Source organism: Glarea lozoyensis (assembly GCF_000409485.1).
Source record: "Glarea lozoyensis ATCC 20868 chromosome Unknown GLAREA16, whole genome shotgun sequence".
NCBI classification, from domain to species: Eukaryota; Fungi; Ascomycota; class Leotiomycetes; order Helotiales; family Helotiaceae; genus Glarea; species Glarea lozoyensis.
Window position 1 is genome coordinate 875,106 of NW_007360990.1, and position 14,583 is coordinate 889,688.

General features: G+C 47.8%; 5 protein-coding genes across 5 annotated transcripts; 4 read left to right on the plus strand and 1 right to left on the minus strand.

Moving 5' to 3' along the window:
• Positions 1-1,110: 1,110 nt before the first annotated feature.
• Positions 1,111-1,895, plus strand: GLAREA_07569 (uncharacterized protein; the record flags this gene model as incomplete). Its single annotated transcript, XM_008082257.1, has 2 exons — positions 1,111-1,832; positions 1,874-1,895. 2 exons carry the CDS (start codon positions 1,111-1,113, stop codon positions 1,893-1,895), a joined length of 744 nt encoding a protein of 247 aa, XP_008080448.1.
• A 3,386-nt stretch (positions 1,896-5,281) lies between these two features.
• On the plus strand, positions 5,282-7,210 carry GLAREA_07570 (putative H+/nucleoside cotransporter; the record flags this gene model as incomplete). The annotated part of the gene is made up of 3 exons (XM_008082258.1): positions 5,282-5,571; positions 5,630-6,890; positions 6,941-7,210. 3 exons carry the CDS (start codon positions 5,282-5,284, stop codon positions 7,208-7,210), a joined length of 1,821 nt encoding a protein of 606 aa, XP_008080449.1.
• Positions 7,211-7,821: 611 nt separating this feature from the next.
• On the minus strand, positions 7,822-8,757 carry GLAREA_07571 (alpha/beta-Hydrolase; the record flags this gene model as incomplete). The annotated part of the gene is made up of 1 exon (XM_008082259.1): positions 7,822-8,757. The coding sequence occupies one exon, from the start codon at positions 8,755-8,757 to the stop codon at positions 7,822-7,824; it is 936 nt and encodes a 311-aa protein (XP_008080450.1).
• A 1,852-nt stretch (positions 8,758-10,609) lies between these two features.
• On the plus strand, positions 10,610-11,682 carry GLAREA_07572 (NAD(P)-binding Rossmann-fold containing protein; the record flags this gene model as incomplete). The annotated part of the gene is made up of 2 exons (XM_008082260.1): positions 10,610-11,048; positions 11,117-11,682. 2 exons carry the CDS (start codon positions 10,610-10,612, stop codon positions 11,680-11,682), a joined length of 1,005 nt encoding a protein of 334 aa, XP_008080451.1.
• A 712-nt stretch (positions 11,683-12,394) lies between these two features.
• GLAREA_07573 (uncharacterized protein) lies at positions 12,395-14,130 on the plus strand (the record flags this gene model as incomplete). Its single annotated transcript, XM_008082261.1, has 2 exons — positions 12,395-12,594; positions 12,660-14,130. The coding sequence occupies 2 exons, from the start codon at positions 12,395-12,397 to the stop codon at positions 14,128-14,130; spliced, it is 1,671 nt and encodes a 556-aa protein (XP_008080452.1).
• Positions 14,131-14,583: the final 453 nt, after the last annotated feature.

Consider the following 14,583-nt stretch of genomic DNA (forward strand, 5'->3'; position numbering starts at 1 on the left):
AGGCGGGGAGGTTTAGCAAGATCAGCAAATGAAAACTCTGGGCTCATACTATACCAGGCCAATGCAGTCGGGAATCCAGCCAGGGGTATCATATTTATTGAAGGCACAATACCGCATACGGAAAGGAAGTAATTGATAGGTGACTGTGTTTCAAAGGCTGACGCATGACCGATCGATGCAAGGTATCAGCAATAATACTCTTGATTCAATCGCATACAAATTGAGATTCATACGAGCAGCATCCAGGTGGTGCAATGTAGAGAAAGAAAGGAGAGATAAGGAGGGACCTAAGTTCACGAGAATTTTTCGCAGTTCCATCGTAGTTGCAGATGTCCCCTCATTATCACATACTAGCTAAATGACATATGCTTTGATTTAGTTGTCCATCTGAGGAAAGATATGTTCTACTAGTATTACCAAAGTGAGAGATAGAATACCATTTTGCAAATTGCATGAGTGCTGTGGCGAAGAATGATCTCGGCAATCTCAGTAAATTTGGTGCTGACGCTTTCTACTACCTAGCTTTTGCGATCCGACTGGTTTATGCAAACGAGCTGAAAGGAGAAAAAGATGCTAAACCACTCTTGACATTTTGATTAGGTTTGATGTGTTGAGCAGCTATATGTCTGATGTGGTAGGTAAGTGTAATGGCAAAGCCAGCCTGTGGTACAAGTGAAGCAAGCACACCAGTACCTTATTTTCGCTCGTAACTCTCTGAGAGATTAAATCAAATCAGACACACTACTTTAAGCTCGACCTCGAAGCTTCCTCCAATTCGAATGCGGACGCCTTAGTGTTTCCATCCCAACTCCTCGCTTAACCTCACTATGGAAACTTTTCCTTCTCATATCGCCAAAGCTTTGGAATCCAAGGACATATGTCTTCTTTGTATAACATCACGTCAACCCAAAGTGGTCCAAGTCTACAAAGCTGGACAAAGAGATTGTTCATCTTTTCGTTTCGTCCTACAGAAACAATGCCGTTGTTCTTCACAAAGAACAAAATGAAGCCAAGGTAATTAAATATTCACATCCCCGCCATGTCCAACATCCACCAACAAGATCCTTCAGATCATACTGACATATACATACTTAAAAGCCATCTAACAAAATGTCACAATACTACCGCCTAGTCCGTCCCTGCGACCACGACACCTTCGTCGAACGCGACAGCAACAACCACATAACGCCCTGCCGCGCCGGCATCCCCATCTCCGAAATCCCCAAAGCCATCCCCCTCAAAACCAACGCCTTCTGCACCACCTGTCTACAAGACACACGCTCCTACAAACCCAACAGCGCAGTCGCAGATCTCGACATCGCCGCTCCAGCTTGGTACGGCGAATTCATCAGCTTCCCCTTAGGCGACGTAGGTTCTTACTTCCTACAAGCTGCGAAACGTAGTAACGGCGCAGACTGGACGCTCGGAAACGACGTTGACCGGAAATGGCTGATCGACGCACACATCTCGCTGCAGCAATCGTCGCGCGAACACACGCTTGTGTTAGCGAGAAGCAGATCGCTGAGTGCGGATTCGCATCTCTGGGCTGGGTCGGGCGAGGTTCTTGCGCTGCTGACGGAGATTATGGAGTTTAATCTTGTGGTGGCGGAGGAGGAGAGAAGGAAGGCGCCTAAGACGGGGGTGTTGAGGAAGAAGTGTCGTCCTGGGACTGGGCCGGGGGGAATGGAGGAGGTCAAGAATTGGTATAGAACACCGCAGTGGCTTTCGCATTTGATTATTGGGACCGATGGCGGACAGAAGTATCATCGTAGATTGACGATGGATGAAGAGCGGTTGAGGGGCGCGAGTTCGAGTTCGAGTTCGAATTCAAGGTAAGTTCTCCATCCTTTTGTTAATGCTAACTTGTAAATAGCTCTCCTGTAGGCGCGCTTTAAGCTAGGTTGGCAATTCTCTTATTATCGGAGTCCGTGCTGCTAGCATCGTTGTTTCCACTGCTTAATCATCTTGGAATCAAGGTAAGTAACCCCTAAACGTTTAATGCTAACTTACACATAGTTCAAGTGTACATAGCCACTAAATCGAGCTTACAACAACCCAGGCTTTCAAAGCAAATGTTAAATGGGAGGTATCTTTATTTTCTGGCATGGAGTTCTTACCATCACTGTATATTGACAGAAATCAACATCATACCTACAACTAATCTTAAATTCTAATTGAAACATAAATATCCAACTCTAAATGCTTACTGGTGACTGTGACATCCCCATGCGACCTTCCTTTCATTACCTGCAAAGTATAGACAGCTTAACCAGCCTTTGTTGTTTGCCAAAGAAACCATTACTGCAATGTACAGTTTTCTGTTACAGCATCATATCGTGAAATCTTCTCAAAAGTTTATAGATAGATCAATGGAAAATTCGACTTCGGCGCCTCTTCAGATAAACAGTATCCTTTCGGATCAGGATTTTATATCCCCAGTTTCCAAAAAGAGGAAAGAGAAGACTGAAGGGATGACTTTACCACGATCGAATCAGCTGTTTTTAAACGCTGCCCAAATGCACAAAGCCGTATGGTTAAATCAATTGCCGTTGGTTCTACAAAGCGTGCTTCGCCTGCTCGTATAAAGTCTAAGACTGGTCCTTCGTTTGCTTAATGGGCGGTAATGACCGAGGTGATTGAGTGTGATGAACCATGAGATCATGCCAATAACACATTTCCTTACTGCTTGCAAGCAGCTTCGCGTGTAGTATGTCGAAGGCTGACCGAATTTAGATTGCAATTTTGTCATTTAGAAAGCAATGTCCCCTCACAAAACCACAGTCAATAAAAAGCAAGCGAATGAAGAATGATGTCAAAGACAAACACTACCTGAATCCCGGGGCAGAATGTGATGGCACTCACAGGTCTGGCAGAGTTAGAACCAGACCTTTCACCTCAAGATCAGCGAAAAGGCCGTGAGAATTAAGTAATTCTGCAAGAGACTCAGTATCCCTTTACTCTGCTAAAGTACTCCCCGTATCAAAATGTCGCAGCGGAACCAAAGTTTCACGGGCGAGGGCTTGGATAACTGGAGCTCCAGCACCGTAGCTCTTAACATACTAGATGTGACCAAGCGACAAAACTAGACCAGAATTTAGCTTAAAGTACCACTTCCACCAACTGGACAACCTGCGCCACAAACTTTGCTGTTATATACTCAAGCGTCGTGACTTGTCATCTATTTCTTATCGCGCGTATTTACGAAGGATTTTGGTGTACATTGTTCGACAGGGTCTGATAGGCAGACCATATTGACGAATTGATGGAGACGAACGATCGATAGCAGGTCGTAGATGCATGTCAGACCGTCAGACGCAGCCAACTGATTGTGGTAATACCATAGAAGGGCTATGGAACGTCCGAAAGCTCATTGCTGACAGCCAATTCGCCTGGCTGAGCCGTTATTCTTGTGGCAACATCGCATTCGAAGATATTCAAGTGTAGTTCGACGATGATTGGCCACAGTACGTGCAAATGTATCCTTCATCTGCCCGAGCCGGTTACAAAACAGTCCGTACGTAGCATGCTCCTTGGGAAGCAATTGGACGACGCATCTGGGTGGCACAACTGATAAAGCTTGAAAGCCCAAATCCTAGGTTTGGCATGTCGCATTTCGCCCACGGTCAACTCCGTGTCCATTTCACATGGTAAGCATGCGACACATTTCCAAATCTCATGGCCACGAAGATCATCTTGATAAGGATGGGAAAGAACCACTTTGCCAAGACGAATTCGAAGGAGACTCCATTTGCGGTTTTCTTGACCAAGTTTTGCGAACCGTTCCACCGATACTCTGCAGTAGACCTCTGACATCGCTCAGATTATGCAGTCGTTCATTGCAGCTGGCTTTTGCTCATGGGATACGTCAAGTCGTACAGCGTGCATGGCACTCGTAGGTGGTCGAGAGGGGTGCAGCTCCTGCAGCAACTGGTCGAGCTGAGAACAGAAATCAGAGCAACAGTCGAGGGCCGAGGTGGATGCGATGGTGCTCCCGAGATGGAGGGATGTTTCAATGGTTGATTGCCGGTTGGCTGCAGCAAATCAGAACAATGTAAACCCATGTCTCCAGAGAATGCGGTTAATCCGCCACAGACAAGGGACGAGTCGACGACATGTCCTGCCAAACCAAAGTTATGCTGTCCTCCTTCCTCTTTGAGAGCAAGATCTCCGCAACTGAACGCGCCGGTCTTCTTCGTCGCCTCGATCACTTGGTGAGATTCTGCTGCGATGTCTGGTCTGGTCTGTCGGCTCCTCGTTCTCCAGTCTGACCCCACGCGTAGACTGCGCAGAACTCCCCAGACGCAGCATGCTCGAGGCAGCCTTCTCGTGCTACCCCCCTCTCACCGTTCCTGCTCTCTTGAGTAAGTATTTACCATCAACCAGCTAGCCGGCGCTTCCAAGCATCGAGGCTCGTAGCTTCGGAAGTGGCCACTCTCCGCAGTCTAGAGGAGCATGGACAACCTTAAATGGCGGCAAATGTGGTGAGAGGCTCACCTCCTGCCTCTTTGGATTGCATCGCCGTGAGGGAAAGCTGGCCAAGATTCAAGGCGCAAAAGCGATTCTGCGACTCTCTGAGGCTCGATGGACGGTTTGCCAAGAACGAGCCGTGTGTTCTTATCGTTGGTATTGAAGAGGCAAGAGAATCGAGATAGGATGTTTGTGTGGAATAATTTGAAGGAGTGAGACCGGCCCAAGACTAGGATTAATGTTCCCGTAGTACGAGCTGGAAGGGGCGTTTTTCTTCGAACTCGGTGCTGCCAACACGAATCAGAACTAGCTTGGAGGCAAAACCTTCTGGATTTGTTCTTTGAGCCGGGGCTACCTGACCGGTCCAGACGCTTTGCAGGTCGAAGATCACGGCGCCGGTAAGCTATTCCTTTCCCCAGCTCTTATCGCAGAGCATCAGCCTACCAGAAAGCCAAACAGCTTACAGTAATACGGCGCCCATGTCGACTATCTCTGGATATAACCAATGAAGCGCCAATATCCATCGCGGCCGTACCGTCGCGCCAGGTTGGTGGTCTGCAGAGCGGTCTTGGTACTGATATGGAGGTGGGGACATGCCATGGCCCGGTGGACAAGCGAAGATGGCCAAGGGTTGATGTGCAGAGATGCAGCTCTAGGGTTTGGTGGTTAAATACTAGACTAAAGCGCATCCGAGGTCACACTCCAATTCACTTTCTGTGTTTTCGTGGGATCTGTTTATTCTCTCATCACCAGCTTCCTTCAACGGAGAGCAATTGAGTTGGTCAATTCAACAATCGGCCTTATTGCAGTCGAAATGTCAACAACTCAGCAGACATCGGCGCATGGCATTGAGCCATCGCCAGTTGCCCCACCACCAACTTACGTCGACCAGAAGGGAAATTCAGATTACTCTGTCGACGTCAAAGATGTAAAGGACACCAGCTCCAGCGACCGGGGAGATGAAGAGAAGGTCAATGATATGGGCATGAAGTCATCGATATCGGCCGACGGGGAGGCAGAGGAGGAGAAGACGTCGAAATTCGGTCGTTTCTACCGCAAATACAGAATTTTTGTCCACCTCGCCATCTGGCTAGTGATTACTGGGTACGTTTGCGTCTGATTCAGAATTACAATTACAGGATCAGTACTGATATGGTTTTAGATGGTTCATCGCCGCCATGATCCTCCCAACCCGCAAGAAGGAAGGCTGGCTCAAGCCATTCCTTGTTTACCTCGCCATTACCGTCCGTGTCGTCACTCTCCACGTTTCCACGAAATATGTCACAAAGCCAATTGCTTTCGTCTTTGTCAATGCTGTCAAGAAACCAGTCGACATGATCCCCGACAAGTTGAAGTTGCCTCTTGGAGCTGCTGGAACCGTTGCGGTTATCATCCTTGGTACCTTTGTTACCGAAGAAACCGCGGACAACACCAGATCCAACAGAGCCATCAGTTGTTTCGGACTCTTGGTCTTCATTTTCTGCTTCTGGGTCACCTCTAGAAATCGCAGCCTTGTCAAGTGGAAGACGGTTATCGTCGGAATGCTTGCCCAATTTATTTTGGCTCTTTTCGTTTTGCGCACCAAGGCCGGTTACGACATCTTCAACTTCATTGCTTATATTGCCTCCACTACTCTTGGATACGCTGCTAACGGAACTACCTTCTTGACCAGCGCAGACGTGGTTGCGACACACATGTTCCTCGTTGGAGTCATCCCACCGATTATCTTCTTCGTTGCGTTTGTCCAACTTCTCTACTATTGGGGACTTTTGCAATGGTTCATCAAGAAGTTCGCTACCCTCTTCTTCTATACCATGGGAGTCTCTGGTGCCGAAGCCGTTGTCGCTGCTGCATCTCCTTTCGTTGGCCAGGGAGAATCTGCCATGTTGATCAAGCCATTCATTCCTCATTTGACCGATGCCGAGATCCACCAGATTATGACTTCTGGATTTGCAACTATCGCAGGATCTGTTTTGTCCGTATATATCTTTATGGGTATCAGTCCATTGGCCTTGGTCTCATCCTGTGTCATGAGTATTCCAGCATCTCTCGCCATCTCCAAGTTACGATGGCCCGAGACCGAGGAATCTCTCACCGCTGGTCACATCACAATTCCCAAGGACGAGGAGGAACGCGCTGCCAACTCTCTCCACGCCTTTGCCAACGGAGGTTGGTTGGGTATCAAGATTGCTGGTATGATCGTTGCCGGTCTTCTCTGCATTCTTGCCCTTCTCGGGTTGGTCGATGGTATCCTAGGATGGATTGGTAGATATCTCACCATTCATCACTTGACTATCCAACTTATCTTGGGTTACATCTTCTACCCCATCGCTTTCCTCCTCGGTGTTGATCGCAAAGGAGATGATATTCTCAAGGTCGCTCAACTTATCGGAATCAAGGTCGTTGCCAATGAATTCGTCGCTGTAAGTTCTATTCCACTGGTGCACCTTTTCACATGCTAATATTTGAGCAGTTTGACAATCTTGCAAATCACGCCGAATGGGCTAATCTCACTGCACGATCCCGTCTCATTGCAACCTACGCTGTGTGCGGTTTCGGAAACATCTCCTCTGTCGGTATCCAAATCGGTGTCCTTTCTCAACTTGCCCCAGGTCGTGGTGGTCGCATCGCAAAGGTTGCTTTGTCCGCCTTGATTTCCGGTGTCATCTCCACTTTGACCTCTGCCAGTATCGCTGGTATGTTGATCCATGATACCGCTGGTTTCTTGGGCAAAACAACTTAGTGAGGATTGTCGTTTTTGCGTTTGTTTGTATTACAGCACATACCTAATTCAGAGCTGGAAGGATATGATTGATGATAGAATGCGGAGTAGATGATGGATGATACCAGAGCCGCAATCAATTGCATGAGCTTATTAAAGATCTAAATTCAAAAGTTAATACCCTCTAAACCCTTGTTCCAATTGCAATGGTTGCATAATTTCTTCCAATCGGATCTGCCCCTCGAACGGTATCGCCGTCCCTGCCCTATTTCTATTACACGTCACTCCCGAACGTCAATGTACTTCCCCTATGTCAAACACGTTTCCGATCAGGTGACATCTAGGTAGCCACGAGGGTCACTGTCGTACAATAACCAAGACTCTTGTGTAGTGCAACGAAGTAACCTGGTGGTACTTGTGAGACTCGCCATCACGTTTTCGGAGCGGTGAAAACATGCTTGTGTGATACAAGACTCGGATGAGTGTCTGAGGCTTGTTGAATTTGCCAGGCGTCTGCTCTTTATATACCTTTACCGAGAAGACCTTTACCGAGAAGACCTTTACCCAAGCAGACGCGCAATCACATGTATCCCGAAATACTGACCACTGAACATTGAAACTCAATTGAATGTCTAAGAACCAGCCTTCAGTTCATCCAACACCCACTCCACCCCCTCCACAACCAATTCCGGCTGCGTCAACTGCACAAAATGTCCACTCTCATACGCCCACACCAGCTTACCTCTTGTAGAAAGTTTCAAATGCTCTCGGATAAGACCCATATGCTTCTCATCCGCCCCATCAATCATCTCCCTAGCATACCTCCTCTGTTCCTCCGTCCCATTCCCCTTCGCTACACCCGCTGCATACAACCCATTCCAATCTCTACTTCGCATGCCCCCAGTCACAAACACCGGCGCATCACCCAATAACGGCTGTTTCTTCGCCAACTCCTTCTTCAAAAGCGTCCCAAACCCGGGCTCATACTCTTTACTCTCATTTTCAGCTTGCAAAACGAATTTCGCTGACCTTTCATCCTTAATAAACGCGTCCCACTCCTCGCTTGTCAGTTTATGCTCCCTCGCAATCCCACTCCCCTCATAATGTTCCACGCCCTTAAACACCGCCCGTAGCTGCGGATCAAGCACGTTCAGCACCTGCAGCGACGTCTCCAGATTCGCATCCACAAGCACCAACCCCGCGATTTGCGAACCCCCCGTGAGCGCGATGAACTCCCGTATCAGCACGCCCGCCCAGGAATGGCCTACCAATATTAAGGGATTGGTGATGGGTGTGTTTTTCATGAGCCGTGAGAGTTCGAGGGCGATATTTTCGGGCGTGGGGGGAAGGGGTGAGGGGTTTGAGGCGCTGAAGCCGGAGCGGTCGTAGGTGTAGCTGCGGAGGGTGGAGGGGAGGAGTTTTAGGACGCCTGCCCAGACGAGACTGCTTGTTGCGATGCCGTTGATGAAGAAGACTACGGGTTGGGAGGGGGTGGGTGAGGGGCCGTGGGCGTATAGGGCCAGGGAGTGAGTGCCGATGTTGACGAGGGTGGGGGTTGGTGAGGGCATTTTGAGCAGATGGAGATCGAGTTTGATTTTTATTTACTTGTAGGATTTTTGCTATGATATAAGAGCATTTTATAGAGATTCCTTGATATGTAAGCGGTGTGAGAGTGACTCATGTATGTGATATTTTAGCATGGGGCTTGAATCCTGAATGGATGAGTAGAGGGGAACCTGGAATACTGCAGCTCTCGCTTACCTCGTCTCGGTCGTTGTACGAGGACCCTGTTTCTGCTTCTGTTTAGGCGCGACGAGTTCTATATTGACATGAAAATAACGATACCAAGAGCGCGAACAAGACACAGATTGTTGATTTGTCTTGATCTTTGAAACTATGAACTGCAAAATCGCAAACGAGGATACTGATTGCAATCGACTAGACTTAATATTGAAAGCAATAAAGACTTCGAAATAACGCAGTATATTGTTAATACATCTTTGTCAAGGCAGACCTTTAATTTTCCTTAATAAATTTGACCCAGAGTAAGATGTTCTCAAGTGTCAATAGCCTGTCTTCGTAACCACTTCAGATCAACAAATCCCAAATCGAGGCCAAGATAGCAATTCTGTATGAGGGAAAATGATAGAAGCCCTGCTTAGCGTTCCCCAATTATGACAGTCTCATGGGCGAGGACCAAAAGCTATCGTTGGAAGAAATGAGCAGCAGAGGCTCGTGATAAGCTTTCAATTCCTCGCGTAGACTTTTGATTAACGCTGGGTATGTAGACTGTGATTGATTTCGGGACTATGCTTGTCGTTAAGCTAGTTAGTTCAAGGTCTGCTGAGCGCGAGAAGTTAACTGCTACGCCTTTTAGTTTCGTGGGTTGAAAGTCCTTAAAGGAGCCTAAGGAGGAGAGTATACTAGGCACAATACTATAGTTTCGGAGGTTGCTAAATAAGAATAACTAGAAGTATCTATCAGGAATTTATTTACCTAATAGTTAATAGTCACTATATAAATCACTATATAAAGTATTAAAATCAACGTTTTAGTGTTTTCGGTAAATTAGAGTTTTAAGACGGTGCGTTATTGCGCACCACCTTACTTCCCGGGATTTAATTCGGTTCTCCCGGCCTGGCAGGATGCTGACCTTTCGGCATCTCGCAGTCTCCCGGCGTCACGTCGACGCAGCTACAAACATTGCAAGCGACCGTCGACGGGCATACGAATTCCTTCCGAAAGCTCACGCCCGGTGGTGGGAACTATCCGAACGAGGCCTCCTTCAGCGACGCCTATTGGAAAATGGATTATTATGGAGTGAACTACGGTCAGTTACTATCCATCAAGCAAAAATATGGCCCGGAGAATATGCTTTGGGGATCCGTGAATGTTGGGGGTGATCTAAAGACTGTGGCTGCGGACGGAAGACTATGCATTACTTAATATGTGGGCGGGCGGCCGACTAGCTTTGATATGTGTTAGTGATTTGTTTATACCTTCTTTCTCACTATTCTATTCTATGTTCCTATACACAAACAAGCCGTGGGACCGTAGAGCACACGAGTTCAAAATACAAACTAACAAATATATATATCTTCGAGATAACAATGTTCAGGGATGTCCTTCAATATCGCTCTTAGCGATCATGCATGCTTACGCCTTTTGGTAATTAAATAATCCAATGTTGGTGTTTGGCTTCCAAGTTCGATGTGACCCTTCATGCGTCTAATAGGTGAACATATCAATTCCCATCGACAGGGGACGACACGAGCATCCAACCTGGAGACCTCAAGTCAATAATATGTAATATGTAATCTGCTTTCCTTTTCCAAAACTTTCTATCCGTCCCAGTCTTTCTACAGATTCTTCTTTAGTTCATTCCTCCATCTTCATTGCCAATTGCCACCATCCATCATCATGGGAGTCTGGACCCAACTATTCCCCCCGGACCCTCACTTTACCGAAGCACAAATCCCTTCTCTCGCCGGTAAAGTATACATCGTTACCGGCGGCAACTCAGGCGTGGGCCGAGAACTCGCAAAGATCCTATATGCAAAAGGTGGCACTGTCTACATTGCTGGTCGCACGCTAACCAAGATCGAATCTGCAATTGAAGAAATCATAACCGAAGTAGCAGCTGCAGCCACTCAGACAAAAGATTCGACAGCTGCAGGTCAATTACACAGTCTGATTGTCGACTTGGGTAACCTATCGACCATCGCACCCTGCGTGACTGCCTTTCTCGCGAAAGAATCCCGTCTCGATGTTCTGTTTAATAATGCCGGGGTCAGTCGGCAGCCAGGTGGGAGTGTAACGACGCAAGGACACGAGATTCACATGGGTACTAACTGCTTGGGTATATGATTCTCTTCCCTATACTATGTACAACTCAGTAGAAACCCACGACGCTAATTCAACTCGCAGGACCCTACCTCCTAACCAAGCTCCTCCTCCCACTCCTTACCCAAACCGCCCAATCCGCCCCCCAAAACAGCATCCGTATCATCTTCGCCTCCTCGGGAATCATCGACCTAGCCTCCCCTCCCGGCGGGCTCTCCCTCGCCGAACTCGAGCCAGGTAAGCACTCTCGCGACATGAACCGCAACTACGCCGCCTCGAAAGCCGGCAACTGGTTCCTCGCCTCTGAATTCGATCGCCGGTACGCAACCGAGGGCGTCGTCGCTGTTGCCCAGAGCCCTGAGATGTTGCGGACGCCTGGCTGGGATGGGACGCCATTCCTCGTGCGTGCGTTAATGGCGCCAATCTTCCAACCGCCGAGGATGGGCGCGTATACGGGGTTGTGGGCTGGTTTGAGTGTGGATGTGAAGAGCGGGGATGGGGAGAAGTATATTATCCCCTGGGGCCGCTGGAATAAGGAGCCGAAGAAGGAGCATTTGGCGAGCTTGAGGTCGAAGGAGGATGGTGGGACGAGTCTTGCGGTTGAGTTTTTTGCGTACTGTGAGGAGATGACGAAGGAGTTTGCGGGTTAAACGTAGCGTTAACCTAATTTGGAAACGATGTCAGGAGGAGAGGAGGAGAGGAAAATAAGAGTTGTTATTTTTTATTTTTATTTTCTACTTTACCGAGAGAATAGTATCTAGTTATTTAGCCTTTTCGGTAGTTTTGAGGCGTTTATACTTATACTATAGCTATATAATAGTTTTAGCTAAAATATGTATAGTAAATATAACATGTTTTACTTAACTATAAGATGCCGGTCCGAGATGACAATAGCCATGGTGGCCAAAGTACTCCTTTGAAATCATATTACAAACTGCATTGCTCGCTCCTTGGTCCCTTTTCGTTCAGATTTGGACGTTTTTCCATCTAGTGTAATAATACTCGGTTAGCTTTCGTGATGGAAGCAAATTCAAAGTTCGAACACAGGGGTAACCGGGTATTAAATAATGCTGGTCGTCCTGCATGGAACTTTTTTCTGCATTCTCATTGGTTAGCTCGTAGACAAGCGAAGACAACCAACGTTCATTCTCAATACTTCTTACAATATGATCTCTTTCTGGACATATTCCCCTCGAAAAAGATCAAATTTTCGATGCAGATGTTTGACTTTAATAGATCAACACCCGTCCATCCCTCATGTCACCTGTGTGCCTATTAGCCGAGTAAGCTTTCAGTGTCAAAAAGATACCCACGCTCCTACCTTGTTGCGCACCTGTTATCATTTTACATTATCCTTACAATATGAGGCTTTCGATATTAGCCCCCCGCCCTGGGGGTGAGCCAGTTACTTTAATCGTCTCAAGGCCACACTCTGCTCAGGTGTACGACGAGTCAGAGTGGGCCACCGCCTACCCCGAGATTGAACGACTGTATATTCGCGAGCGTCGAAAGCTACGGTATATTATACAATTCATGGAAAAGAAGCATGGCTTCAAAGCGACGTAAGTAAGAGGAAAAGGAAGATAAATAAAAGAACCCCGTGAAATTGACTAACCTATCCTCGTAGAGAGCAGATGTACAAAAAGAGATTCGCGAAGTGGGGGTTTCAGAAGTCAACAAGACGGTCGACGACAGATGTACAGCGCTTATCGAGAAGGCTCGAAAGATGTAGAAACTCAAAATCTCACTCACCAGTGGTGGGGGAGCCATGCTCCATACTAATGCTGCCCCTCGGATTGGGACCGAATGACAGCCTAAAGCTTATGTTTTTCACAAGCGTACGAACTTGGAGTGTGGCGTTCTTTGATGGATTGCAAACTATTCGACAGCGGGCGCCTCTGACCGTCGAAGCTCAAGAGATTAGCTTTGCATTCAAATTATCGATTGACCTGCTGAACCGAGGACACGGGATGCTGGCAGGTAGGACGATACGGAAGGCATTTCTCCTGATCGAGGATCTTTTCACACTCGAAAGCCCAGCGCTGATATGGAACCTGCTCGAAATCATGTACAACATGGTGTTGTTAAACCACAGACAGCTCTTCCAGATGCTACTGGTCCATCTGATTGCATTGGCCAAAAATTACAGGATGCCAGAGGCTCATCCGCTGTCTACCATGCTGCAAGCTTTGTGGCGACTGGCCGAGGATCGAAGAGACTTGGTACCCAGCTCTTCACCGTCTTTGTGGTCCTCCTTATCAGGTTCTTCCACCAGTGGCGGAACAATCATCGCCGTTGACACGTTTTCTCATGCTTTTCTATTCTTGCTTGAGCAGGCATGGATCTCCAATGCGCAGATTCTCTTCGACCATTTCGACCCTGAACTGATTCAACTCTACTGGAGCCTGTTGTGGGACTCATGTTCTATCAAGCTTCCCGTGGCTGTTGTGGACCCGGTGGTCCAGTGGCTCAGCCAAACTAATGCTGCAAGTAAGAAGTCCGCCGCTGCCGCCACACATCCAGCTCAAGGCAATCCTTTCGAGCTGCAGCATCGGTTAACCCCTCATACGAACGCCCACGCCTCACCACTGCACGGGAATCTTCGTGCGAGTAGCATTGCACTTCTGCGAGAACGTTGGGATCTAATCCTCGAGAATGGCGTTGATTCTGACGCCGGTAGCGGGACGTTATTAGGCATTCTGGCGGGTCTGGTAGCGACCAAAGTACTTGAAGAACGGCCAGACATCATGCTTGAATGTTCACTTCGCCCTGGGCGAGATGTGATGAAGGCACCCCGCATTCAGGCCGTCCCCGTCGCTTGCGTGATCATGGCGGCATCGTTGATGAGCGAGGTCAACATCGTCGGAGCTGAAAATACGGATGCGTCCTCGACTTCAATAATCGAGCGGCTGCGTATGGTGGTCTCTCTCCGTGAGTATCTGCAGGGTGAAGCAGATCCCCAAGTGGTGCGAGAACTGTGGCTGCTCGAAGACGCATTCAATGGAGCGGGCGAACATGAACAAGCACAAGAAGTTAAAAGGGAGTCATTCCGGCGGCTAGAGATTTACGTACAAAATATCCCAGCCATGTCTGCATAAGAATGAAATCTGGGAAAGGAACAACCTAACCGCGGATGGCCCTAGCTAAGTCTCCTTGTACTACGATCGCTTTCGGGACTGTATTTGTCGATAAGCTGCCCAAAGGGTTGCCCAACGCCAGAAGCTGACTGCTACACCTTTTGATTTCGTGGGTTGAAAGTCCTTGTAGGAGTCTTCAGGGAGGAGAATATGCTCGAAACGATGCCATGGTTTCGGAGGTTGCTGAATGAACATAACTAGGAGCAGTCTCAAATCCTGAAGTTCATTTGGCTTTCCAAATGTTGGATAACATTTAGTCTTAGAATCGTACCAAAAAAGTTGTTTTGATCCCTCACGTGAACACGCGTTTCATGCCGGCATGACGTAACCTCTGGTCACTCCAATCCAACTTAACTCATATCAATATTTAACCTAGACGTAGTACTATCGCAAAAGAATCGGTATTAAATTAAC